At 40.5% G+C, this 26,720-nt stretch overlaps 1 protein-coding gene across 3 annotated transcripts in view; it reads left to right on the forward strand.

Moving 5' to 3' along the window:
- FRMPD4 (FERM and PDZ domain containing 4) overlaps positions 1 to 26,720 on the forward strand; it is a 768,746-nt gene that overhangs the window by 45,865 nt on the left and 696,161 nt on the right. For all 3 annotated transcript variants that reach the window (XM_074324292.1, XM_074324291.1, XM_074324293.1), the window contains exons 2-3: positions 6,849 to 6,978; positions 21,881 to 22,004. In XM_074324292.1, coding sequence (XP_074180393.1) covers positions 21,910 to 22,004 — 95 coding nt within the window. In that variant the 5' untranslated portion in view covers positions 6,849 to 6,978; positions 21,881 to 21,909. The remainder of the gene's footprint in view (positions 1 to 6,848; positions 6,979 to 21,880; positions 22,005 to 26,720) is intronic.

Raw genomic sequence — 26,720 nt, forward strand, 5'->3', positions numbered from 1 at the left:
TTTTCAGGTTTTAGAAGCTAAATAGTTGATTGCTTCATTATTCAATTTCTCACTATTTTAGGACAATGAGGTTCACGGTCAGGGAGGAATACTCAAAATCGTTTTCTCCACATATTAAGAGTTTTGCTTTTGGGTTCTCTTTTTTACCACTCTGTCTCTATCCCTTGTTACATTAAGTGGTTTCCCATAGACTTGAGACTAGTTGCTGCTGCCGGTTCAAGTGAAATGCTCCTTTCTGTTTCCTGATGCTTTCACTGTGCCTGTGTCCTCCTCTTTCCTATTGCGGGTTGTGCTTGGCCTTTATACTTGAGGATTTGGGCTGTCACTTCTAACTTGGCTTAACTTTTGCCTTGTGTGTTGCAAATTTCCAAGAATTACTGTTGACTTAAATGAACCAAATTGGCCATTAAATACAACAAGGGTGCTTCTCAAGACAATATAAAATTAAGAATACATTTGTGAGAGCACTTGAAATCTATAACAATAGGCATATAGTTTGGAAACAATCATTTCTCAATTTACTGTGTCGACGAAAAACATTCAGCCTAAGAGAAAGCGTATAAGAGTTTATTTGAACCAAACTGACGACAATTGCCGGGAAGCAAAGACTCAACAGATTGAGAAAATGTTCTACAAGATGGCGGTTTGCAGCTTATTTTTACATAGAATCAAAAGAGGAGGGCTACATGAAATCCACTGATGGTAGATTAAGGGAGTGGGAGAAAGCAAAGCAGGGAAGTCTCTGGGATTGCATAAAAGTAAAGTGGAGAGACAGGTACTTATTTTCATTGCTGGGTACAGGATAGTAGTTCACTTTTTACAGTACATAGAGATGGTAATTAGAGGACAAGAATAACAATGAGGGATTCTGTAGTTTCCTGCTCTGGTGGTGGGGGGGGGAGGGATTACTGACATTCCAAGGGCAGTTATCGTAGGTGCAAAAAGACAATAGCCTCACTTAAGGTGAAGATTGACCTTTGTCAAGGAAGCTATAGGCTAAAGGTGTGACTTTCCGCTGTGGCCCACCTTACTTAGGAATTTTTATGTTCATGCCATCCTATGTGGTTGTTTTCAGTCTCTAGAGCTTGCCAGGGTTAGCCTGTGGCCCCTTTTCCGTCTACAACTGTTTTCTCTTGAAGAATAGGTTGCTGTGGTGCTTAAGTTGTCTATTTTAATCTAAGCAAATGTATTGTGGTTGGTTACTATTTCTCAGGGTAATCATCCTTTTTGAGATTGAAGTGTAAGGAGAGCTTCTTGGTTGAGGATTTTTTACGGGACTTGGGCCCGAAGATCAGCTTCTTCCAGGATGTATCTGGACTATATGGTTGCAGCTGCTACATGACTCAGGTGGCATTTGCAATCCTGATTCATTCCTTGCCAAGCAGCATACTGATGTCAGAGAATGTTTCCTGATTATCATCAAAGTTACCTTTGCTGAGATATACTTGGTTTTTCCAGGAAAGGGAGCTGGCAACTGAGAGCCAGTTGGCACCTGACTAGCTATTAGTAATGTGTTCTTCTCCCTCTGGGGTGTCAGCTCCCCAAGGGCTCCATGCCAATCACACTTTAATGATATTTAAAATAGATGAATTGTCTTAGAGAAAATGTTGCCTCCTTGGAAGCATCTTGTCAGGTTCTTAAAGCCTGATTATAAATGAACTCATAAGAGACAAAACTTTTATACATCGGTAGGATTTTTCCTAAACCGAGTTAGGAATAAATGGTTCCTGCATTGCTGTAGGTGAGGTTCGATGAGTTTTAAGAACTTTCTGTAAAGCTCAAATTCCTGGTTATCCTTGGAGATGAAGATTGATTAATCTTCATTTAGTAGCAGTTGTTCTTTTACTGAAAAATTTATAAGGTATCTCTTATTTATGTAAGAGTAGAACCAATTTGTAGATTTTTTTAAGTCTAAATCTCTAAATTCAATTGAAATTCTTTCACAAAGTATTGAATTTTTTTAAAATAAAGAAGCAGTTAAGGCTCTGCTATGGGACTCTTAAACAACTTGAAGACATTTACTGATTTTCTGAGTTTGTGTTAATTGTGGATATATTTGGTACAAAGCTGAACAAGAGCCAAAGGCTCCAACAGAAGGTTGACAGTGCGATCTGTGATAAGTCATATCTGAGTAAGAGAGATAGAATAGCTGGAGAAGTATTATTAGGATTGTTAAAGGATAAAAAGAGGCATATTAAAAACTTTAAGAGTTTGAGGAAAAATCAATTGGAATTGGGTAGCCTGAAATGCCTTAGAATATCTTGTCAGGTTTCAGCCAGGACCAACAGTAGGTATTCCTAGTAGTACTGAATGACCCCATAGACCCAAGAGGGATCTTCAGAGCTACTACCCTCCCAAGATCCAGAGCCACTCCCAAAGATACCATGTTTCCCTGAAAATAAGATCTAGCCAGACCATCAGCTCTAATGTGTCTTTTGGAGCAAAAACTAATATAAGACCTGGTCTTATTTTACTATAATATAAGACCGGGTCATAACATGACATGACATGACAACACCAGGTCTTACATAAGATCCAGTCTTTAATATAATATAATATAATATAATATAATATAATATAATATAATATAATATAATATGATACCAGGTCTTATATTAATTTTTGCTCCAAAAGATGCATTAGAGCTGATTGTCTGGCTAGGTCTTATTTTTGGGGAAATAGTACCCCAAAAAAGAAAGACTTAGACAATTCTCCTGACAGCTGGAATTGCTGGGGAATTGCAACAGTCTGTAGGACCCTAGCTGTAAATGAAGTATACTCCACATTTCTGCCCAATCATGAGTGGGGTGCAACCCACATTTCTATCTAGCCATATTTTGGGGGACCCAACGTGACAGTTGCTAAGCCAAGTTCTCAGGACACAAGAAGGCAATAGCTGTCCCTGGGAGAGAAAGGATCAATAACCAGTGCTTTTTTCTGCCAATCTGAATTTGGAAAGGAAGGGACAATGTGAAATTTTACCTTCTCTCAATCACGCACTGCACAGATCGAGAGAGACCTGGGAGAGCTGATTTTGGCGAGAATTCTTATCCTTTGCTGGCTTCTGCAAGTTTGCTCAGGATGCCATCTGCAGGTTCCGGAGTGAATGGGGTGTCCCAGCGGTCTCATCCTAGTCACCAGGAACTGTACAAGTGGAAACATCATTTTCCCTCTATCCTTTATAGTGAGTGTCTGGCTAAGACCCCTTGTTCTTTAGGTCACCTCAAAAATGGATAAGGTTATCTAAGATGGTTAAAAATTCTCCACTGAGGCCACTGTAATTCAAGATTATCTTTGGTAAAGTTAATCTACTTGTTCAACCTTAAAACACAATTTTATTCTCCTGAGGCCTCACACTGGCCCTGGTCTAGTTTCTAAGCTGGAACCAGTCTGTCCCCAGACCCAGTCTGGTTTGTAAGCCAGAACCAGTTCATCCCAGACCGGACCAGTTTCTAAGCCAGAACCAGTCCACGTCCAACAGTTTCCAGACCCAATCTGGAAAAAGAAATGCTCAAATTAAGTTTGAAAGATGGTAATGCAAAAGCTGCAGAGCTAGGATCTGGGATTCAAGAGGGAGTGGTCAACCATCTCCAGAGGGTGAGAAAGCAGAGAGCTCAAGGGGCAGTATCAAACCGGAAATGATTAGGAGTGCACAGGGCTGCAGCTCAGGGAGAGATTTTATAGAAAAGATGGAAGCAAAGTAAGGAAATTATTGATTGGCTATAGTATAAAGCCTAGTTGGCTGTTTGTGATTGGTTGTCCTTAGCATTTAGATTTTGTAACCTTGAGGCATTTACAGGCTTAGATTTTGGTTGTCTTATGTTGGCCCCCACGGCATTAGAGCCAGCTCAGTCTAATAACCTCTTTGTTTAATTTAACAGGATTTTATATTTAAATCTCTCACAAAATAGTCATTTATTGGGTCAATTTCCTATGTCAGCTAATTATACTGTATGAATTTTTCCATGACTGCAGCGGTGACTATGTCCTTTATCAAGGTCTGCTGGATTTTTTGACTTGAATGTTAGAACTGATAATACTTTTGATTTGATAGTTCCTGTTTATCTTTTAAACTGAAAAAAAAAAAGCACAAACATGAAAATAAGAAATAAAAAGTTCTTTTAGCTTTGTTTTTAGTCCGGGGTTGATAAATATGCATCAGGCCAGGATTTGTCTTTCTCTAATTAATTCACTTATTCAGTTTAATGTTTGTACTATTTTATAGGAATAAAAGCCTGAAATGTGTGCAATCCTTCCGGGGTTTCCTAAGGAGACAGAACTTATAACAACTAAAACAAGTAGAAAGTGCTTAATACTCTAAGGGCTGGTCTCCAAGTAGGTGAAGTCCCATGGAGGGTCTGAGGCAGGAGGGAACCTTTCTACTAGGGTAGGGGTTTATCCGATGGAATGGGGGCAAGAGTTTTGAGGACAGTCTTAGTGTTGGATTGGCATTTCTGATAGGTCTCACAGAGTTGGTAGGATCTTGAAAAGAGTGTTTGAGGTGGGGAAAGTATTAGAGGGAGGAAGTAGCATGAGGGAAAGCATTTTGGTCACCTGTAAGGCTCATATGGGGACTAAAAGGGTACTTAGACTACTGTAAAGATGTCAAAAAAGGAAGTACTAGAGATTAAGGTTTACACATAGGTTAGGTGGAGATCAGAGAAAATTTGGATGCCAGGCTCAAGATTGTGTATATTTTTGAATTTCTGTGTAGGAGTGGTATGTCAGCTCTGAAAATGCACCTTGCAGACCTCCTACACTGGGAAGCAGTTGTCCCAGGGCCTCAGCTCCTGCCCTCTGGAATCCACTTGGATCTTGCCTCCATGGGCTGCTCCCCAACTATGACTGAGTGGGGAAGGGATACTAAGGCATGCTGTTCCAGGAGATATAGTCTCCTTTGTTGGTTTAACTTGACTCAAAAACTCCCAGACAGCTTTGCTGAACCTTCCTTAGACATTAAAACAGTGTAGGCTGCTTCCACCCAAGTGAACGTGGGTCTGTCAGCTCTCTTAATCTTGCCTGGCTCCATCCATATTTCCCTTTGCACAGGCATTTCCGCTAGTAAAGCCCTGGTGCATTTAATCTCATCTTGACTTCTGCATCTTAGAGGAAGGACCAGGACTAACTCCAGGTGTTTAAAAGTAGCAGCAGGGTTGAAGGTATATGGCTAAGGAAAGTGTCTTGAAGATGTGTTTGTGTAGCAAGCACACTGCTTTTCTTTTCGCTGTATGGCTACTTCAGGAGACTTTCCTGGAACTGGTGGAGATTAGGGAGGTCTATAGCACCCCCTAGGCTACCCTCCGTGTTGGTGGCGGGGAGTCACTTAAAGTTTTTGACTTATTACGAAATGAAGACAGATTATTTCATAGTTTAGTCATAAACTGTGACTAAAGTCATATGTATGACTAAAGAAAACATTATTTCAACTCTATTAATGTAAACTGAAAATGTAATTTCTGCCTCCAGTTCAATACTTCTGATTTAAAAAGAACTCGTGTCTTAAATGTTTGACAAAGATGGCTTAAATATTCTTTTCTCCATTATTTTCCCCCTCAGTATCCCTCTAATGCATTTTATCAGGAAGTATGGCATGGCCATACAGCTTCTTAATTTACAAGGTTCCTTCTTCATATAATTTGTGAAAGAACTCTTATGACAGCCCGAAATTACTTCGACTCAATATTAATAAAGACATTTGTTAAAACATGTGCCTTGTTCTCCTGTTACTCAGCTTTGTGTTATGCTTTGTCTTCCACTGAAATAATTCTGTGTTTAGGACCTTGCCGTTGGTTGCCTTGGATGTCATGGGACTGTCAGAATTTTAGGCTGTTACTCTGCTGCATGTGCTGGCAGGAGACAATAGGCTGCCAGGCAGAGGCAGAGAGAAAGGGAAAACTGGATTCCCATACATGCTGTGGCCTTGGCAAGTTACACACATTGCACAGGTCTGTGAAAATAATTTCTACCAGAAATACATGTCATAAATAAACAAAGGCTGCTCAGAAAGTTAACAAGAGAGAAAAAATGAGGGAGGAAGCATAGACGGCCTGGGTGCGGACTGAGGGCACTTGAATGGCATTGCATTGGCAGCTCTAAACCGGTAGTCAGACACACCAGAGGGGCAAGGACAGAGGAAGCTACCTAAGGGATGCTAGAGCCCACAAGAGTAAGCTGAGACTTTGAACAGGGTAAGTGGAAGAGGAGGGGAAAGTGGCCAGGGGTTGATTTGCATGCGCAATTGGACAATGGGAGCTTTTGGTGTCCCTTGAGAAAAGCCTGTGCTTCCTCCTCAATGACAAGGGTTATTTAGCAAACAAAGTGGTCAGGCCTCTTGTCTTTATATGCAAAACTATCCTGTCATTCTTTTGTTGCTCTGGGAATATTCTAGAGAATTGATGTCTCCTTTATCCATGAAGACTTCCACTCATCTGCTAATCCCCTAACAACAAAGATGCATTCCAAAATCAAAAGGAGTTTAATGGACACTTTACATTGACCTTATTTATCGCTCTTCCATTCTGTGGGCGTTCTTGACATCTGTGTATAGTAAAATGTGAGTGTTTCCTTCCATAGCAAAATAGGTTTTTCTCTAGTAAATGTTTGTTCTTGTGCAGAAAAATGTGAAAGAAGTCTTATACTTTATTGTTACCAGTTGTTTCACAAAGTTAGTAATTATTTAAATTGAGGATGGTGGAAGTAGAAAAGTCAGAAGAACATCCACTTGTGACATTCCCAGGAGAAGAATTCCTGCAATGAGTAAAGCCGAGTGAATTGTACTGTTCTTTAAAAATATATAACAAATTTTGTAGAAAGAAGATAGTCAAAGCCAGACACTATTTCTCTTACAGGTGGATGGAAAACAGACCAAGAGGAAAAAATAAGTGACTTAATGACCTAACTTTACCCAGAGAGTGGAAAATAAAACGCAAGATTCTAAACCCTGCCCTTCCATTTCATCTTCATCTTTGACAAATACCGGTGAGTGTTGGTAATCATTTTGAAAGTTTACCTAGTGGCCATGGAAACAAAATGGCCAAAACAGCAATGCTGATTTGACTCAAAAATTCTTTTAATTTTCTTGCAAATATTATTAGAATGGTATTGTTTTCTTATTCATGAATGTGAAACTGTGTGACTTGATCTTTTTAAAAAAGCACATCTTTATGAGTTGTGTACATCACATGAAGACATGTTACTCAGAACGAAATCTCCACGGGGAAGGCACCTATGACAATAGCAACAATGACAGCCGCAGTTTATGGAGTCCTTTTTCTGTCATGCGTTGTGCTAATGTGCATTCCAGAGATTTTCTAAAGAATCCTTGTGATAGCATTAGGTAAGTATTTTCAGCATTTTATGAATATGGAAACTGAGGCATACCGTGTTTCCCCGAAAATAAGACCCAGCCGGACTATCAGCTCTAATGCGTCTTTTGGAGCAAAAATTAATGAAAGACCTGGTCTTATTTTAATATAACATAAGACTTGGTATTATATTATTATATTATATTATATTATATTATATTATATTATAATACCGGGTATAATATAATATAATATGTGTGTCTTATATAAGACTGGGTCTTATATTAATTTTTGCTCCAAAAGATGCATTAGAGCTAATGGTCCGCCTGGGTCTTATTTTTGGGGAAACATGGTAGAGAGGCTAAGACATTAGCCGCGGTCCGTATATCTAACATGACTAGTCCTCTCTCTCCAAAGATAATTCTCTTAACCAGGGAAGATAATGCAACTGGTAAACTGAGTGGTGATTGGGACACACCAGGTCCTTTAACACATTTGATTTTTCTAAAAGGATATCCAGATTGTAGAGTAGGTTGAATGAAAAGGAACCAATTCATACAAGGCTTTGGCATAGGAATAACTAGTATGTGGCTTGCTCTTATGATATCTTGTGTCTGCCAATCACTTGCTTTGGAGAGAAGGACGTCACAAAATGGGTACAGTTTCCAGGCTACTAGTTCAGGTAATAAAGGACTGTGAACATTGAGTTTAGGCAATCATAGGAGAAACAAGGTGAAAAAGCACAGTTCTCAGTTGTAGTCCTGGAAATCCACTGACAGCGGGGTAGACACATTCTGTGAGCTACAGTGGTGGTTGGTGGTCTGTGAATTTATTTCTTTACACGTCACTTCAGCAAAAAAAGAAAAAAAAAGGTAAGACTGTCCATATAAGCATGTGTCTGTGTATGTATATATAATGATTACAGATTATAAACATTAATATATTAAGAGCTCTTAAAAGAGACTTTTAAATATGCATCAAGTTTAGTAAAATTGTGTAATGGGCTGAGTGTTGTTTCATGATTTTTAATATTCCTGAAAACTATGGCAATAGTTTGTTTTCATGGTCTGGATGTTTAGTTTTTAAAATATTTTGCAAATTGTGATGACTTCATGCTACTATTAGCCAATTTCTAAGGGGGAAAATATACACTTTTGTGGTGAGACTGATGATTGACTGTAACAGTTGTTAATCCATATTTAAATAGTCTTCTTAACTTCGATTTCGTGTGGTGGATTTCTCCTCAGAACTGATTGTATCAGTATTTTTCAAACTGCATATCACAACCTATTGGTGGATTATAATATTCATAATAATTCATATAACTTTTTAATAAAATAGAGAAAATGTTAGAGTACATTACTAATAAGTATTGTTTTGAGAATCTCTTATTTCAGTTGTATACCTATATCTCTATCTGGCTATATTTACATGTCTATTTACATGTCTGTATATACATATTTAACTGAATCACAATGTGAACGTTGACGGTCAGACAACCTTGAAAGTATTAAATTAGGTATTAAATTAGGTCATTATTGTTTTTACCTAGGACTTATCACTGTTAAAGAGCTTATACTAAGACAAGGAGAAATGTAAACTCTACTATTCTCTATTTTTTAATAAAGATTTTGTTGGGGAAGGGGAACAGGACTTTATTGGGGAACAGTGTGCACTTCCAGGACTTTTTCCAAGTCAAGTTGTTGTCCTTTCAGTCTTAGTTGTGGAGGGTGCTGTTCAGCCTCAAGTTATTGTCCTTTCAGTCTTAGTTGTGGAGGGCACAGCTCAGCTCCAGGTCCAGTTGCCGTTGCTAGTTGCAGGGGGCACAGCCCACCATCCCTTGCGGGAGTCAAACCGGCAACCTTGTGGTTGAGAGGACGCTCTCCAACCAACTGAGCCATCCGGGAGCTCAGCGGCAGCTCAGCTCAAGGTGCCGTGTTCAATTTTAGTTGCAGGGGGCGGAGCCCACCATCCCTTGTGGGACTCAAGGAGTCGAACCAGCATCCTTTTGATTGAGAGCCCACTGGCCAATGTGGGAATTGAACGGGCCGCCTTCCACATTAGGAGCACAGAGCTCTAACCGCCTGAGGCACCGGGCTGGCCCCAACTCTACTATTTTCTTGCTTTTTTCTTGTGCTTGCATCATCTGCATTTCTTTAATCCTTGACTTTTTTGCACAGAGCTTTTTAAGCCATTTATGTGTTGTGTGTTGCGTGAGGGTTCGTTTAGTTACAACTAGAGAATATAATCTGTAAATTAAGGCACATATCAGCTGCAACAGAACAAAAGTATTGCAGGTGCCTGACAGACCCTTTGATAACTCCTTTTCCTCAAGTAACATACGTGGTTCATGAGCTTTAGACATCAGTAAGAGAGAGCACCAGTGGCAATCTCTATATGAGCTATTAGCAATGCTTAATTTCTGTCCTATTGTTTTACACAATCTTTTTTCATAAAAGTGCTGATATTTTTCTCCTGCACCCCAGCGGATCACCTTAGGTCATGCCCTGTGGAGCACGTACCCTGCTTTGTTGACACTCACTCATAGGCACGGTGGCCAGGGGTTGCAGCCACTCCTGCCTTCTGTTTTGACCTCATCTCACACCATTCTACCTGCTCCAGTCTAACCACACTGACCACACCAAACAGGTTCCTGCTGCAGGACATTTGAACTGCTGGTTCTTATTACTGTGACCCCTATGAGGCTGGCTCTTTGTCATCACACAGGACTTGACTCAAAAGACACCCTCTTGAAGAGGCCTTCCCTGATCATCATACTGTATACAGTCCCCTTCTCTCTCTCCACAGTCCCTAGTCACTCTTTATTTCATTACTCTCTTTTATTTATGTATTTTCACAGAACTTATCACTTTCTGTTTAATGTTACTCATGTCTTAAGTCCCTCTAGAACGGGACCTTGTCTCTACAGCTCACTCGTGTATCCCCAGAATGTTGGAGCTGGTAAATACTTGTAGAAAGATTCAAAGAATGACTCAACATTTCCCCTGTCCCACTGCTTCCCTTGAGCCAGTCCCTTTGTATCCAGGCTTCTCATTTGTCTCTGAAACCAGTTCGTCCCCAAGATATCGTTTGGCAGAGACACTGTATTGGGAAGGATGGGGTGGTTGTAGGGTGAACCAAATGCTCTGAGAACTCTTTGGAAGGAACGCTCATGACCCAGGTGTTGGGTATGGATGCTGGTCCTAGAAATCCTGATGGCTGATATCTGATAATAGAATTATCAGGCCCCCTATGCATTTGGGAACAGAGACCTACAACTGCAGATGTATTTTACTGTTCGCTCTAAAAGATAAAATTTTTGTGTCCCATAGATAATTGCCATGATAAGAAATTTGATCTCCAATTGGAAATGAGCTAAATTTAGTGGAGACTGCTAAATTTTATCCCTGTAGACAAAATATTACAGTCGGAACTTGGAGTCAATCAACTGTACTTGAATGCCATACCATCCTGGCTCATGTCTGGCACTCAATAGACTCTTAATAGGTATCAGTTATGTGAATACATAAATATAGCCAGTCATGGAAGCTGAGTCTGGCCTGACTGACATTATTCAGCTGTGCAATCCAGATCAAGATCTGACAAACGATGGCCCATAGACCAAGTCTAGGCCCCCACCAGTTTTTCTAAATAAAGTTTTATTGGAACACAGCCATATACAACAATGGCAGAGCTGAGTAGGTGTTTATCTGGCTCTGTACAGGAACTGTTTCCTTACCCCTGAGCTGGAGAAGATGACTTAATATCTCCTGGCATTGATTTTTGTCATTTGTAAAATGAGTTGAATGGACTCAGTGGTGCAGTGATCCTTTTCAGAGCTCACACCTGGATCCCCTGGAATCTAAGATACTGTGTCCATAAAGAAAAAGTGATGCAGACCTAAGGTTACACTCATTGTCTTCTGAGAAAGCACATGATTTCAAGAAGTTACGTTTTCATTAAGTGGACATAAAGCTTTTACCACATATATCTTGTAGACATTTGGAGCATTCCAGGCTGAGTTCATTTCTGTGGTTTGGTGTTAAGTGCTTACAGCAATAGACTCATGCTGCTTAGTAGTTTCCCACTGCTTTCCTCAAGGGCTTTACTAAAATAAAAGTGAAGAGTTTGTAAAGTAACTCTGATAAGTGGGTTCACTTACAGTCTATAATGTTTTAAGTCTGAGCCTGGTATATTGAGTTAAGAAGTGAAAAGTAATGTTATAATTTATAAATACATACATTATAAATAATTTTAATATAACATTAAAATCCCAGTTGAATTTCTTTGACTTACTGTGATTTTATTTATGGGCCAGATAAGAACATTATTAGTTGCTACCTATTACAGGAAGAAAATCTGGTTTGGGAGAAAAATTTGTCTTTATTAAGTTAGAACCAATTACATGATCTTCATTGGTTTTCTTGTTTGGGTTTAACTTATAGATGCTTCAGTAAATAAGAGACTCATGCATACCTTTCAGGATCATTAGATCTGTAAAAATTTGTTCAGGTCATCAAGTTTACATTGGCTAGTTCTTCCCATACTTGCCATCCTTTTCCTTAGCTACTCTTCTCCTATTACTATTAGCTGCAGTCTATACCACAGATCACAGCATATGAATATTACGATCAAATCATGTAGTCAGGAGTTTCTGACAAACTGAGCAAAAAGAAGTAGAATACGTTGAATTTTTCTGCGCAATTAAGCAGCAAGTTGCAATTCAGGAACTCTCCCTCATTCATTAAACATTTATTGAGCATCTACTACGTATGTGGCAGTTCACGCCAGGAGGTGAAATAGCTCAGTTATGTGTTATCTTCTATAGATTACAAATCTATAGAAATGTAGATCTCATACTTTGAATCCACTTGATTTTCACCCCAAATTTGGAAGGGAATCAGAGCAAGGATTCTGTCTACCTCTAAGGTTTGTGTGGGACCCTTCTGGAGAAATACTCGAGTGATAGAGTGGAGAGGTAAGCCCACCCTGGCACTGTCTGGGAAAGCTTCATCCTCCCCCAGGTGAGTTTCGTTATATGGGATCTCGGTGTGGACTGGGGAAGGCCGGACACCTCCTTGATCTGAGGGTGGTGAGCAGAAAAAGGGTAGTGACAGGCGCTAAGGCTGGGCAACCTCTGCATGCAGGAGACCGGATTCCTAATTCACACCCTACTCAGCCTTCTTGACCCAAGTAGGAGGCTGGGTTTTCAGCTCATGGTGAGAGGAGCCCTTCTGGGTCTACCTAATGCCCAGATAACTCCAGTGCTTGCCAAACACCCCCTCCTAACCAAACTCAAATTGCTGCCTTTCCTTTGGGTGTGGAGTGGTAGGGCCAGGGTCTATGAAATGGGAAAATTCTTTGCAAATTACTCATCATTGTTTGATGGTGACCTGACAATAATAGAAATAGCATCCTGGACCTGCCAATAGGTAACTCTTTGCCTTTGGATAAGAAATTCTGAGCCATAATGTCCTGATCTATGAAATGAGGGAGTTGGACTAGGTAGATGGTCTTTGAGATCTTTCCCAAATCTTACTTGCTATGAATTTTGAACTTAAATTTGACTCCCAAATTAACTCAGTTTATGTGGGGCTCATGATCCAGAGGTATCACTAGCATATGCTGTCATGGCAGTGCCTATTCGTATCCCCCTGGCACTCACCATTTCTGCTGGCTTTGCTGCAAGCACCTATCACTCTCTGCTGGAGGCTTTCATCTGGCTGCCGAGATATGCTTGGCTGGAAATGCAAGGGAGTTAAAATCCTCAGGAGAGGTCCTCAACTGATGCCAAGTATGAGTTGAAGAAAGATATCGCAGATAGAGGAATGTATTTTATTTGCCCTAAGGTTACTAGATTGAGCAAATAAAAATACAGGACTCTCAGTTATATCTGGGTTTCAGATAATATCAAGTAATTGTTTAGTTCTAGAAGTATGTCCCATCCCTATTATGTGGAATATACTTATACTAAAAATTTCGTTGTTTATTTGCAATTCAAATATAATGAGAGTCCTGTGTTTTATCTGTCATTGTTAACCCCATCTCTTATTGGGAGCATTGGGTATTGCAAGCAGACCATTTCCAGAGCTGAGGAAAGGAGGGTGATTGGGACTGGTTTAGAAGATGCAAAATGTGGAGGGAGTGAGGCATACCTGAGTACCAGTGCCCACGGATAAAGACATGTCCAGAACCAAGTAGTAGAGGGGTGTGGGGTAGTGCATAAGGAATTATCAGTTCAAAGGGCTCAGGCAGGGAGGCAAAAACTAAGTACAACAAAACTGCAACCAGCAATCTCAAACACTGTGGGGAGACGCTGAATTCACTGAGCTTGCCCAGACATTATTCATTTCTCTAGCCCTACTGCCCAGCACAGTGTCTGGCTCAGTTTTGGTGCTCAGTTAACCTTGAATGACATGGGAGGAAGACTGATGGAAATAGGAAATTCTGTCGTTTTGAGTTTGGGGCCTACTGAGAAATGCACAGGACCTTTTTGAGCAGTGGCACATCTGATTACAGATGCATAGAAAATATGAATTGCTATGTGAATCGTAAGTAATAAGCTTTTCTAATCCTGTCCTCATTTTTTATTGCAAGTACAGTTCAACTTAAATCTTTCAGGGCTAGACAGGTTTTTGAATGCCACTTGTATGTTCAAACCTAATTTACTTAATAGCCAACTTATCTGAACCTTGAACAATATTATTGGAGCATTTAGACTCAGTGAAAGGGTTTGGGAGGAAATTTTCCCATTCAAAAGACTGTAGTCAATTTATGTTTTCAATGACATTTCCTTTTCTTTCTGCAGGAAGAATAAAATCTCATTCTATGTCTATTATTATTTCTAACTGTAAGTTCAAAGTTGAAAAAGATCAGTTTTATCCTCAGCAAGCCATGTCATATGTCCTTACTCTTTTACAGAGAAACTAAAGGGAAATAGAAAAATAAACAGTAGCATCTAGATAACTGAAAAGTAGCATCAACATTTCTGTAGTTTTCGTTCAAGTCAGCTTTTATTTTGACCAGAGAAAATGCTGTTTACAAAGCATTAAGCAGGGTGCTCTCTGAAAGGTGGTTTCAACTTAAAATCATTTATTCTGTAGACGATATATTTTTCAGAGCTAATATGTTCATTCTGTGTCGACAGTGTGTCAGCCACATGAGAAGGGCAGAAATCTGTATACGGAGAAGTATTAAAAATGCACTTACGAATTCAAAATAATATATATTTTAATGTAAAGTGAAAGTTGTCCTTGTTGTTAGCATTCTATCAAAAACAAAAGTTTCCCCTGATGCTATAAGCCAATAATAGCTCTTTTGAGGCTTCTTGTCCCAACTCTGTGTGATACTGTTATGGAGACTTGTACAAGAAGTAAAGGAGGCTTCCTGTTTCTGAGCGTGGCGGGGTCAGTTATTCATACCAATTGCCTGGGTAAAATATGTTTTCAAAAGCTTAAAATTACCGAAGAGCTGACCAAAGTACAAAAGTGAAGGAAAATGTTAAATCACAGTGTTGGCTAGACTATGGAGAACTGGAAGCCTTGTACATTGCTGGTGGGAATGAAAAATGGTTTTGTTGCTGGGGAAAACAGTATGTCAGTTCCTCAAAAAGTTAAACATACAGTTACCATCTGACCCAGCAATTCCGCTCCTAGGTATACACTCAAAAGAATTGAAAGCAAGAGCTCAAACAGATACTTGTACACCAATATCCATAGCAGCATTAGTCATACTATCCAAAAGGTACAAACAACTGAAGTGTCCATCAGAAGATGAATGGATAAACAAAGTGTGGTCTATCCGTATAAGGAACATTTTTCATCTATAAAAAGACATGAAATTCTCATACATGTTACAACATGGATAAACTTTGAAAACATTATTTTAAATGAAATGAGCCGAACACAAAAGGACAAATACTATATGATTTCCCTTAGGCCAGGTACCTAAAATAGGCAGACTGATAGAGACAGAAAATAGAATAGAGGTTACCAGGGTCTGGGGGTAGGGAGATGGGGAGTTGGTGTTTAATGGGGACAGAGTTTCAGTTTGGGAAGATGAAAATAATTCTGGAAATGGATAGTGATGATGGTTGCACAAATTGTGAATATATTTAATGTCACTGAATTTTACACTTAAAATGGTTAAAATGGTAAATTTTGTTATAGATCTTTTACCACAATTTTTAAAAACCCAGAATAATGTGAAGAAAAAAATGAGAAACATGACAGGTAAATGATTACAGAAGCTGCTTTTGACCTGAGGGCATTTGCCATTTCTCCAGAAAATGAGGACTTTTCCTTTACAACCTCCTACAGCAAGAGAGACAGAAATCAAAGCCCAGCATCTTTTTGTTGGGTATTTAATATTCATCTTCATTAATTTTACCCTGAATGTGCCCTGTGAGGTTTTCTGAATGAGAGACCACAGATTTTCATTTGTGATATTTACATAATAATCACTGCGTTGGCTCCCTTGCCCCAGACCTTTCTCCTGGGGCATCAGTTTGGCACCGGATGGAAGTACCTCTTCTGTGAGGGGCCAGATAGATAATCCATAGGTGAGAAATGGAGAAAAAATGGAGTTTCTCTGCTTATATACAGTAGAAAGGGGCAGCTGCCTCTCCCTCGTCTCTCAAAGAGGGAATAAAACTTTTTGGTCCTTGGAGGTGAGATGAAAGGATCTGGGTTTTCACTCTTACCTTTTTGAATGTATTTAAATATTTATAAGGACCAGATAATCCTAGATGGCTCTGGCTCTACCAGGTCCTAAGCCTCGTTTTCCCTTGAAAGGTAAACACAGATCTCCAGAGTTAGGCAAATCTCTCTGGAGTTCTCTCAGTATGTATACTCGTACAGTTTGTAAATTACCTTCCCAAAGCTTGCTCTTAGCTCAGGATGCCAAGTTTTCAGCAAAATTTGTTCAGAAATCCCTAGCTGCGCAGAAACACAAAAATATTTTCTCTACACCCCACACTGTTGAAGACTGCACTTAAAAAATTTCCAAGTTCAGTTTATCAACTCTTTGTTCTACCCAAGAATGCTTTCCCTGTAAGGTCAGGGGCAAGACAAGGCTTCCCATTCTCAGCACTTCTATTGAATATGTACTGCAGGTTCTAACCATTACATTACAGTGGGGTGTGGGGAAGGAAGGGAAAGAGAAGAAACGGATTTCATTTGCAGATTACATGACCATCTATGCAGAAAATCCTAAAGGATCTACAGAAAGCTGCCTAGAACAATAAGTGAGGTTAGCAAAATTAAAAACACAAGTACCTGCAATGTAAGGCAGAGTGTGATAGGTCTTTTACAGAGGTACCACGCGTCCTTTAGATGTACTGAAGTGGAGAGATGGATTCTCTTAGAGAAAGTGGAAGGCATCATAGGACGTGAGCTATGAATCAGGTGTTTGAGGAAGGACTGATTTTGGTCATGAAGAAGGGCATTGGTGTTCTGAAGGAAGGGAAGAGCAAAAAATCTGTTTGGCAGTGGACAATTATGGGGAGCTCATTGCTTTCTTTAATAAAATTGGTGTTGAAATTACTGTTCCCCCGAAAATAAGACCTGACCGGACAATCAGCTCTAATGCGTCTTTTGGAGCAAAAATTAACTTATTTTAATACAAGACCAGGTCTTATATAATATTAATAATCTTATATTAATCTTTGCTCCAAAAGACGCATTAGGGCTGATTGTCCGGCTAGGTCTTATTTTTGGGGAAACACAGTAGGAAGAAGAGCAGAAGGGAAGAAGGGCCAAAAAGGAAGGTTGGGAATGTTACTGATACCAGGACCGGAAAGAACCCAAGCGGCACTCAGAGAGTTAGGAGTGTCAGCTTTATTATGCTGGTGGGCTCAGCGGGATCCTTCCCAAAAGACTGAGCCCCTAGCAAGGTTTTGAGCAGGTTTTTATGGGTTGGGGACTTCCTTGAGTCGGGGAAGGGGTAGGTGTCGTCTGGTGATTGGCTCGGGGTGTAGCTTGGAGGGGGTTATGTGGAAGTGGGCTGGGGCTTAGGCTGGGGACTTCTCTCTCCATTCGGGCCACCATTTTAGCTCAGTTCCACGTGGCAGGGAACCATTTTGGGTCAGTTTCTCCATCAGAAAGAGATGGGAGAGGCCTTGAATGTCAGGCCCAGAATTAAAGACTTTACCTGAATAACTTTAAATAATTCCCAACACCTTCCTTAGAGGGGTATACAATTATTTTATCAATTATAAAATAGCGGCCTTGCTTATTTTTCTGTTGGCAAGTCGTAAAAGATGATTATGTTTCATAAGTAATTTTAAAGTCACTCAATTTGTGACTTTATTTTTTTTAAACTAGGCAAAATAATCCAATTGTATGTGGAAACATAAAATGAAAACATGAAATGAAATCTTGCAAATCTTCTGCTCTTGTATATTTATCTCTCTATATAACCCTAGAGTATAAGCTCTTTGAGGACAGTGACATAGGATCTAAGTCTTTCATATTTGCTACTGTGCAGGCCATTCAGTAGGTATGTAATAAATCTTAGGTATCCAGCTACGATGTACAAGTACAGTAATACAGTTGGTAGCTTTGACATTATTAAGAAATGAGTGTTTCCTGGAAAGAAAGAAAGGAAGGAAAGGAAGGAAGGAAGAAAGCTTCACAGCATACAGCCAAGGAATAAATATGGGAAATAGGCCGAAAGTAGCACCCACCCGTCCCCCTGGGCCAGGCCATGTGGAGCACCCTGGCGGTTCCCAAGGCAGACAGCTTCGCCCCCTCCAGTTCTGTCCACAGAGGAGGTGTCTGTTTACCCATTTCAGAACACCACTGTGCTTTGTTACAAACCTTTTCTCCCTTTGTTATCCCAAAGGAAATGGTGCACAGCAACTCTCCTTTCCTTCTCACTCAAAACCCTTTCCCATAGGAACCTGGAAGCACAAACCTCAGCCCTTCAGAGACTGACCCCCCACACATAATTTCCAAAATGAGCCCTGGAGTGGACAAACAGCCGTGCTGACAGGGTTTCCCACGTGAGAAACCCGCCTGCCTTTACGTCATACCCGCTCCTACTCAGAAAGGAAATTCTGAGGCTCCCAAGGCTCTTTCTCTAAAGACAACTTCCTCTCTGCGAGATTTCTCCGTCAGGCCTGCCGTTCTTAATGAGATGCCCACCACCACCTGTGGACTTGCTGAGCCGCACTTTCACTTTAGAAACCATCTTCCTGATTTTCTCAGTGTTGAATTAAAATAGACTGCAGTTACTGTCTTTAATTGAAAAGACTTTTTTGGCTCTAATCTGATGCTCATAAGGAAACATCCCAACAGGGGTTGGTTAAGGTTACACGACTAGGTAGGGAACCTGTGTCCTCATTATCTCTGCCTTGATTTGTTTTGCTGTCAAAGATCAGCTGGGGATAGTTTGCCAGAACAAACGCTACCGTACTTGCAGTGAAATGACAGAAAGGAAGGTAAAATAAAGACTATGTAACTAAGGAGAAATTAGCATATTTCAAACAGCAGGTTTCGGAGACTTGGAAATTATAGTAGTGTATTAGGACTCTCTAGGGAAACAGAGCTAATAGACTATATGTAATATAAATATTCTATGTATATATAATGTATATATACAGAGGGTGCCAAAAAAATGTATACACCTTGTAGGAACGGAGTCCCAGAGCAGTTTCCAGGCTCCCGACCTCACATAGAAAGGTGCTGGCTCGGGTAGTAGATGCCCATCAGCTGTGATCAGGTAGCCATCAGCTGTAAGCAGTTGGCCATTAGCCACTATTGTTTTGTATATAACTGCCATGGCTATGCTAGCAAGCACGGATTGCAGCTAGCAAGTGGGTTGTGGATTGTGTTGATCCTACTCCCTGTGTCTTGCCCGGCCGCCAGCAAGACTGGGGTGCAGGAAGACCCCTCGTTGAGGTACCGGCAGATGTTGGCTTTTGTGTCTCGACCAGCCACCATTGAGAATATAGTGGTATGAACCCCCTATCTGTGGCTCCATTGTTGTTCCTTTTTGGCCTCACCATGTCCTGTGTTCTTGTGTGGGGAGCGGAAGCTGAATCCCTGCATTACACACATTTTAAGAAAGGAAAACTGTATTAAAGTTGTAATACTCAATATATACCAATAGCAAAACATGAATATGAGTCCCGTTTGACTTCTGCAATTACAAGAGGTGCTCAAAGTGGTTCCATCAGCATCCAGACATTTCTGATTATGGTAAACTGCTTGAGCAACATTGACTAAAGTGTTAACCTCTTAAAATGTGTACATTTTTTGGGCACATAATATGTATGTGTGTGTATGTGTGTGTATATGTATATATATATGTCATGTGGGGTGGCCTGCGGGGTCTCTGCTCCTGCTCCCCATATAAGAATGCAGGACATGGTGAGGCCAAAAAGGAACACCCACGGAGCTATAGGTAGAGGAGTTATACCACTATAGTCTCACTGGAGGCTGGATTCACATGACATGCGACCTGCTGTCCGCTTTCCTGCCACCTAACCGCCTTACTTCGATTCAATTCCCCAGCGCAGCCGCGGCAGTTATACTAGTGGCCAATGGCTAACTGGCTACAGCTGATGGCCATCTACTACGCGAGCCAGCACCTTTCCACGTGAGGCCAAGAGCTTGGAAACTGCTCTCTGGGGCTCTGTCCCCACTATATATATATACACACACACACACACACACATATATATGAGAGAGAGAAATATTGATTTATTATATGGAATTGGCTCACGTGTCTATGGAGTCTGAGAAGTCCCATGTTCTGCCCTCTGCATGCTGGAGGCCCAGGAAAGGCCATTATGGTCCCCTAGTCTGAGTTCAAAGGCCTGACAACCAGGAGAGCTAATGGTGCAAATTCCAGTCAGAGCAGGAGAAACCCAAGTCCCAGCTCCAAAACAGTCAGAGAGAGCGAATCTCCCTTATTCCATCTTTGGTTCTATGTAGACCTCTAATGCATTGGATGAGGCCCACCCACATTGCGGAGAGCAATCTACTTCTTTCAGTCTGCTTATTCAAATGTTAATCTCATCCAGAAGCATCTTCCCAAATACACCCAAAATAATGTTTAACCAAGTATCCAGGCACTCTGTGGTGCAGTCAAGTTGACACAAAATTAACCGTCCCTGGTAGTGAGCAGTTCAGCAAATGTCAAAGAAGATTTGGTATTTCCCACCTCAAGTGTGTCTCCATTTTGACAACCCAATTGTCCACCTGCATTTGAGTTCTATGGTTCCCTTCACTATTTACCGACTACCTGTCTTTGGCTGGAGCCTATCTCAAATGTAAATAACATCCCTCCTCTTTTGAAAAGCTTCACTAAAGAAATGGGTCTACAGCAGTGCTTTTGACCAGGAATTTTTGGCCCCCACAGGTGTATTTGGCAATGTTTTCACCCCAGGAGGGGTGGGCCCATGCCACCTGAACGGAATATTCTTACATATGGTAGATAACTGGGACCATTAAGTTGTTTACTGCATTGATTATACAGCTTTTAACAAGTCCGTGCCACAGAGCTCCAAGCCACCTGTGTTAGCGAGTGTCACTTGACTACATATAACAAGCCCCATTGACTCAGGAAGTTTTCCCACTGTGTCTGGAGATGTTTTTGGTTGTCACAATTGAGATGCTACTGGCATCTAGTGACTACAGGCCAGGGATGCCACCAAACATCTCCCAATATCCAGGGCAGCCCCCTCACAAAGAACTATCCATCTCCAAAGGTCAGTAAGGTCAAGGGTGAGAAATCGTGATCTAAAACCAAAGACATATTCCATAACACTCAGCATAGTGTGCCCGAATGGCCCGTCTGTCATGGAAGCCAGTGTTTCCTGGATCAGCATTTCCCCACTGAGTTTAAATTACTGGGTAGGATCTAGCGTTAAAATTGGCAACTTGCAAATAGCTTTAAGGTAGACGTGTTAAATCTCAAATTTGGATGAAAAACGAGAAAGCCATGAGAGAAGTTAAGCAGTACTTTGAAAGCTAGGCGAGCTGTGAGACTTGTGTGCAGGTGGCTTCCTTCCAGATGAAAGCGCCAAAGATCCTGTAGTGAGTTCTCCGATGGGGAGGGGCAGGTACTCAATTTCATCAGAGGCAAATGCTGAAACTGCACTTCCGGCCTCTGCAGCCCTTCAGAAGGTGCTCCTTCATTCCCAGTGCCATATCACTTCCATTCTAACTGCACTGACTGGGTTGCCCTGATTCATCCGGGTCTGTGGCAGAACATCAGAAATCTTGTTCTTGACTCCTCAATCAATGTATGTGCTTCGTGCCAAACCTGATTGCTTTTTTGCCTTAAATGAGTAACCTGTGCATCTTTGCTCAGGGTCAGGAAAAAAGTCCCTGTTAATAATTTACAAAAGACACAGCTACTCCTTTTTTTGCATCCTCAAATCTCTTCAGAGCACGTGATTGTCTAAGCATATCTGGTTTCCAAGTCGCTGAGTGATGAAATATGATTGGCCTCCCTGCATCGATTCCTCCTCTCCTTCCTCTCTTGCTCTCTTGTCTAGCAGTTGTTTGTTAGGATACAATCATTCTCATAAAAGAATACAGAACTGAGTTCTTTCTTTCCATCCTTAGGAAAAGGTGGGCTGTTTTGGCTTCCTAGCATGGATGAGGATCTCGAAGGAGAAACTTGGCAGACCCTCTCCATTCCCTGGGGCTTCGGCAAGGCGGTAGAGGATGAAGAAGGACATGTATGCCAGTGAGTAAAAGTCCTCAAGTTCAAAAACCGGGGATCTTATCATGTTTCCTGAGACTAGCTCATGTTTTTTCGGCAAGATGAATTTATCTGGACAAGGGTTGAAAGCCATGCCTCAGAATTACACATGAATGATGCCTTTCATAGAAAAGTAATGAGATTCTTCTGAGGTTTGTTCAGGCAATTGTAATATTTAAAAATATTGAAGTGAGGCAGGAATATCCTGTAAAAGAAAAGGACAAAACCATGTACTACTTTTATTTCCTCAAGGCTAAATGTCCAGAGGCACTTTTGGGAAAAGCGAAACTGATTTTAGCTGCTGGTCCTTATATATGGTATTATAACAGGCTCTAATTTACAGTAAACTTTTGACTGCACTTTTTGCAAGGGAAAATGGTTTATGCTGTGTTTTCTTTTAAAAACGGTATCTTTTCTTTTAAAAACGGTATCATTTCGGTGACAAATGTTTCTGTCAGGATGAAAAGTTTGGATTTTGAAACAGAAAATAAGTTGGCTGGGCAAATTGGTTTGTATTTAATTGCTTCTTTATGTTCAATGATCTTGATAAATAAGTTTTTCTCCTTTGAGAAAACCCCAAATTTTACAGAATGTTCAGATCTTTGCTGAATGGCTTATGGCTTATATAAATATATAATTCTTTCTTGGGTTTGTCTAGGTTTCAAGTATGAGAAATTTGTCAGTAATGAATACATTTGGGATTGCTGATTGGAAAGTTTCCAGTCGTTCTGCTATTTAATGCTTTCTCATTAATCACTGACACTGTGTGTTATAAGCCACTTAGGAATTTGCATAAATGATATTCTTTCAGTAGATTCTGTGATTATTGAGTGTTTAAGCTTTGCAGTAAGAACATTATATGGAGCCCCACGTATAAAGGAACTGCCACAGGTTAAGAGAAGCTCTCCAAATGGATAAAACTCAACACCCTTGACTTCTACTGCTTGGGACTTTGAGCTAAATATTTTTTAGAGTTGTCATAATTTTCCACGACAGTAATCACTTGGTGGCACTATTTGTTTTAAAACAGTTTGGAGAGTTTGTGTGCGTGCAGATGAAAACTCTTTCTGTTATGTAGTTCATTGTAAGGAAAATTTAGAAATAGAAATTGATGTTGGCATTGTATGGGACTAAAACCCACAAAACAGTCTGACATTTTGGAATTTGAACTGTGAGCCCTCCAAATGACGGTTTGCTTGTGACATAGTTTTATCACATACCTTTTATTTTTAGTGCACACATTTCCCCCCTGGTTTCATACTTGAAGGATGAAATAATTGAATATTTGGGCCAAGGAAAGTGACCACTTAAGACTTTGGATCCTGGGATTTGTGTCTTTTGCTTGCCTTGTCAATAACATGAAAAGAAATAGATTCAGCTACAAGTTCATTTAAGCATATTGTTTATGGGTTTGGTAAAAAGTAGGTAATAAAAGACAAGAAATATTTTAAATCAAAACATGAAAGCCAAATCACTGAATTCCAGTTTGATAGTTTGTTGGCCATAGTTTTAACTACATGTATTCAGTGAAAACTCTAGTGTGTCTTGTTTGATTAGAATTAGTGCTAGATAGGTCTCTCTAAAGATGCAAATTGTATGTTATCCCTGAATGTGCTTAGTCAGTAGATGATTCAGGTAGTATATCATTTTTATTTTTTCACATAAAATGCTGTTTTATTTTTACAACTCAACATCAAAAGCAACCATTATTATAACTTCAGCCTATATCTCCATTGGAGAGTCAAGTATAGAACTAGTAAATGTGGTTAAAAATGTAATGCATGGGGATAATTTTCATAGAGCAATAAGTGATGTTGGTCCATTTTGTTCTGCTGAGTTCCACTTGTGTTGCTGGCTTCACAGGAGTCAGCTGTCAAGTCCTTAGTCTGTCCTGTAATCAGGCTGAGCCGGCTGTCCAGCCTGGGGGCCGGCACCCCTCATTCATGTTCCTCATTGCTGATCTGAGTGATATGAAGAGGACAATGCTTCACTTTCCTGAGGTTTTATAACCCTTCAGAATTAAAGTGACTTGAGGTTGTTTTGTTGTTTTTGCTGTTGATTAAAGAGTAACTGATTTCTTTGCCCAGTGGAGCAGCCTCACAGAATCTTAGGACTGTGGTTTCTGAATCAGCCTGACCTGGGTGTGCTTTTGCTAATTGGCTGTATGCCTTTGGGCAAGTTTGTCAGCTCCATGAAACCTCAGTCCCCACCTAGCTCTTGGGGTTGGGGGGTAAGTGAGTTACTGTAGGAACAGCTCCTAGCACAGTGCTGGGCTCATTCAATGATCCAATTACTGATGGTGAGGCTTAATTGTTAGTACCAGTCAATAGCAGGATGGCAAAGGCTTTCAAAAGCAATCTTGTTTGCAAACCTTCAAGTACAATTTAAGTTTGAGTGAAAGTTCTAGGTTATATTGTTATATCAATTTTGCAGTAGGAAGAATGAATCATTTAGGACTTGGGAGAAAGAGTGAATACAGGAAGGTAAGAGAGAGTTTATACTTCTATGCATTTTCTTTGGTTTTAAACACAAAGCTTGGTAGAAAGTGTAATGAAAACATTAGTGAATTTTAAAACAGGACTTAAAAATGGGATGAGTTTATTTCAGTTCAACAAAATATTTATCGAGAGCATACCAATGTGCTAAGCGCCGGGGTACAAAGATAAAAGTCAAGGCTGCAATGAGATACCACATCACACCTACTAGAATGGCAAAAATGAAAAATGCCAAGTGCTAGTGAGGATGTGGAACAACTGGAACTCTCGTACATTGCCAGCAAAATGCTATAAAGCCACTTTGGAGACCGTTTGGTAGTTTCTCATAAAGCTAAATATACATTTGCCATAAAACCCATATGATCCCACTCCTGGGTATTCACCCTAGAGAAATGGAAAGTCACGCTCACAGAAAACCCTTTCACAAATGTTTATAGCAACTGCATTCAAAATTGCCCCAAATTGGAAATAGCCCAATTAATCCTTCAATGGATGAGTGGATAAAGAGCGTTAAATCTTCACAGTGAAATACTACTCAGCAATAAAAAGGAACAGACTATTGACATAGGCAACAATTTGGACAAATATCAAAGGCATTATGCTGAGTGAAAGAAGCAAGTCTCAAAAGGTTACAAGCTATGTGATTCCATTTATATGACATTCTCCAAAAGACAAAACTATTGTGACAACAGATTAATGTAGGAAGAATGCTAGGGGTGGGGGGAGGGTATGCTAGTATCTGATGTGATGGAAGCTTTCTGTGTCCCAATTGTGGACATGGTTATAGGAATCTACATGTGATAACATTTATGAAAATGTATATCAGAAGTCAATTTTATTATGTGGTAATTTAAAACATGAAAAATGAGAGAAGAAGGTTCATGCCCTTGAGTTCACAGGTGCAGTGAGAGATAATTATAATACAGTGGGGTGAATGTAGTGATTGTGACATGCTGAGAGAAGAGCTACCAAGCAGCGTGACATGCCATGACTGGGTTACAAGTGGACCCAGATGTTGCTGTATAAGGACTGTGGTCGCCTATCACTTAGGCCCATTGCTTATGACCAAGCACGGCCTTGTCCATTTACCCTTAAACATTTTGTATGTGTATCAAGATGTAAAAAGTTTTGGGGTATTATGGGAGCACAGAGGAAGTATACTTTGCCTGGTGGCCGGGGAAGAAGGGTGTGGTACCAGGAAAGGCTTTGGGAATTAAAGGGTAAGAAGGAGCTGGGTGGGCAGAAGAGGGCTTCTCCAAGGAAGTGAGCGGGCACTCCAAGAAAGCCATTCCTTGCCTGAGAAAGGCACAGAGGAGGAAATGAGTGGGGTGTGAGTTAGGAGCTCAGGGGTATTCACGATTATAGGAATACGAAGTCTGAGATGGGGCTGGAGACGCGAGATGGAACAGACTTATAGAGAGCCTGTATAATAAAGGAATGCTTGGTTTTGCGATGGTAGGTTTGAGCATATGTAGGGGTGGATGGGGTGAGGCAGCAGAGAGGGCAGTTTGATAAGAGAGGAGGCCGGAGGGATGAGATAATGGGAAGAGGTATTGGGTTTGGTCTTAACTGTCTAATGCTGGGAAACATTCTTATAACATGTGTAGCATTAATGGAAGACTCGCCTAGGAAGATCTTTTCATTCATTCATTCATCCATTCATCCATCCATTCATTCATCATGAATTCATTCAGGAAGTCTTATCCCGTACCTACCTGCCTACTGGACACTTTTTTAGGTGCTGGAGAATCCAACAGTGAACAGAGTCTCATGGAGCTGATATTTTAGGGGCTTACTGAACTTCGATTTGGACACTTTTGAAGTGTAAAGGGCATCTCATACAATGAACCCTAGTAGATGAGCACTGCGGAGAGCTGTCTGGGCTTGAAAGTGCAAAGAGGCATATGTCTCACCCCTCAAAAAAAAAAAAAAGGCTTAGAAGTGCTGCCCAATACATTGTCGCTATTCAACACACTTTATTAAATGAACTACACAAAAGCTATTATTTCAAAGCTTCGAGCTCAATATATACTCAAATAAAGCAAAATCTTATTAAGGCTCATTTATGCGATCGATTATTCCTTCTATATTTTCAGTGGCTGGGATGAACTTATGTCCAAATACTTATAAAAGCAAGGTGCCCTGGGAGAGGCCCAGCTTAGAGTGCTTTATTCGGCAGGGATGCATGTGCCCTCCAGGAATCATT

This window comes from Rhinolophus sinicus, chromosome X, assembly GCF_036562045.2.
Source record: "Rhinolophus sinicus isolate RSC01 chromosome X, ASM3656204v1, whole genome shotgun sequence".
Taxonomy (NCBI): domain Eukaryota; kingdom Metazoa; phylum Chordata; class Mammalia; order Chiroptera; family Rhinolophidae; genus Rhinolophus; species Rhinolophus sinicus.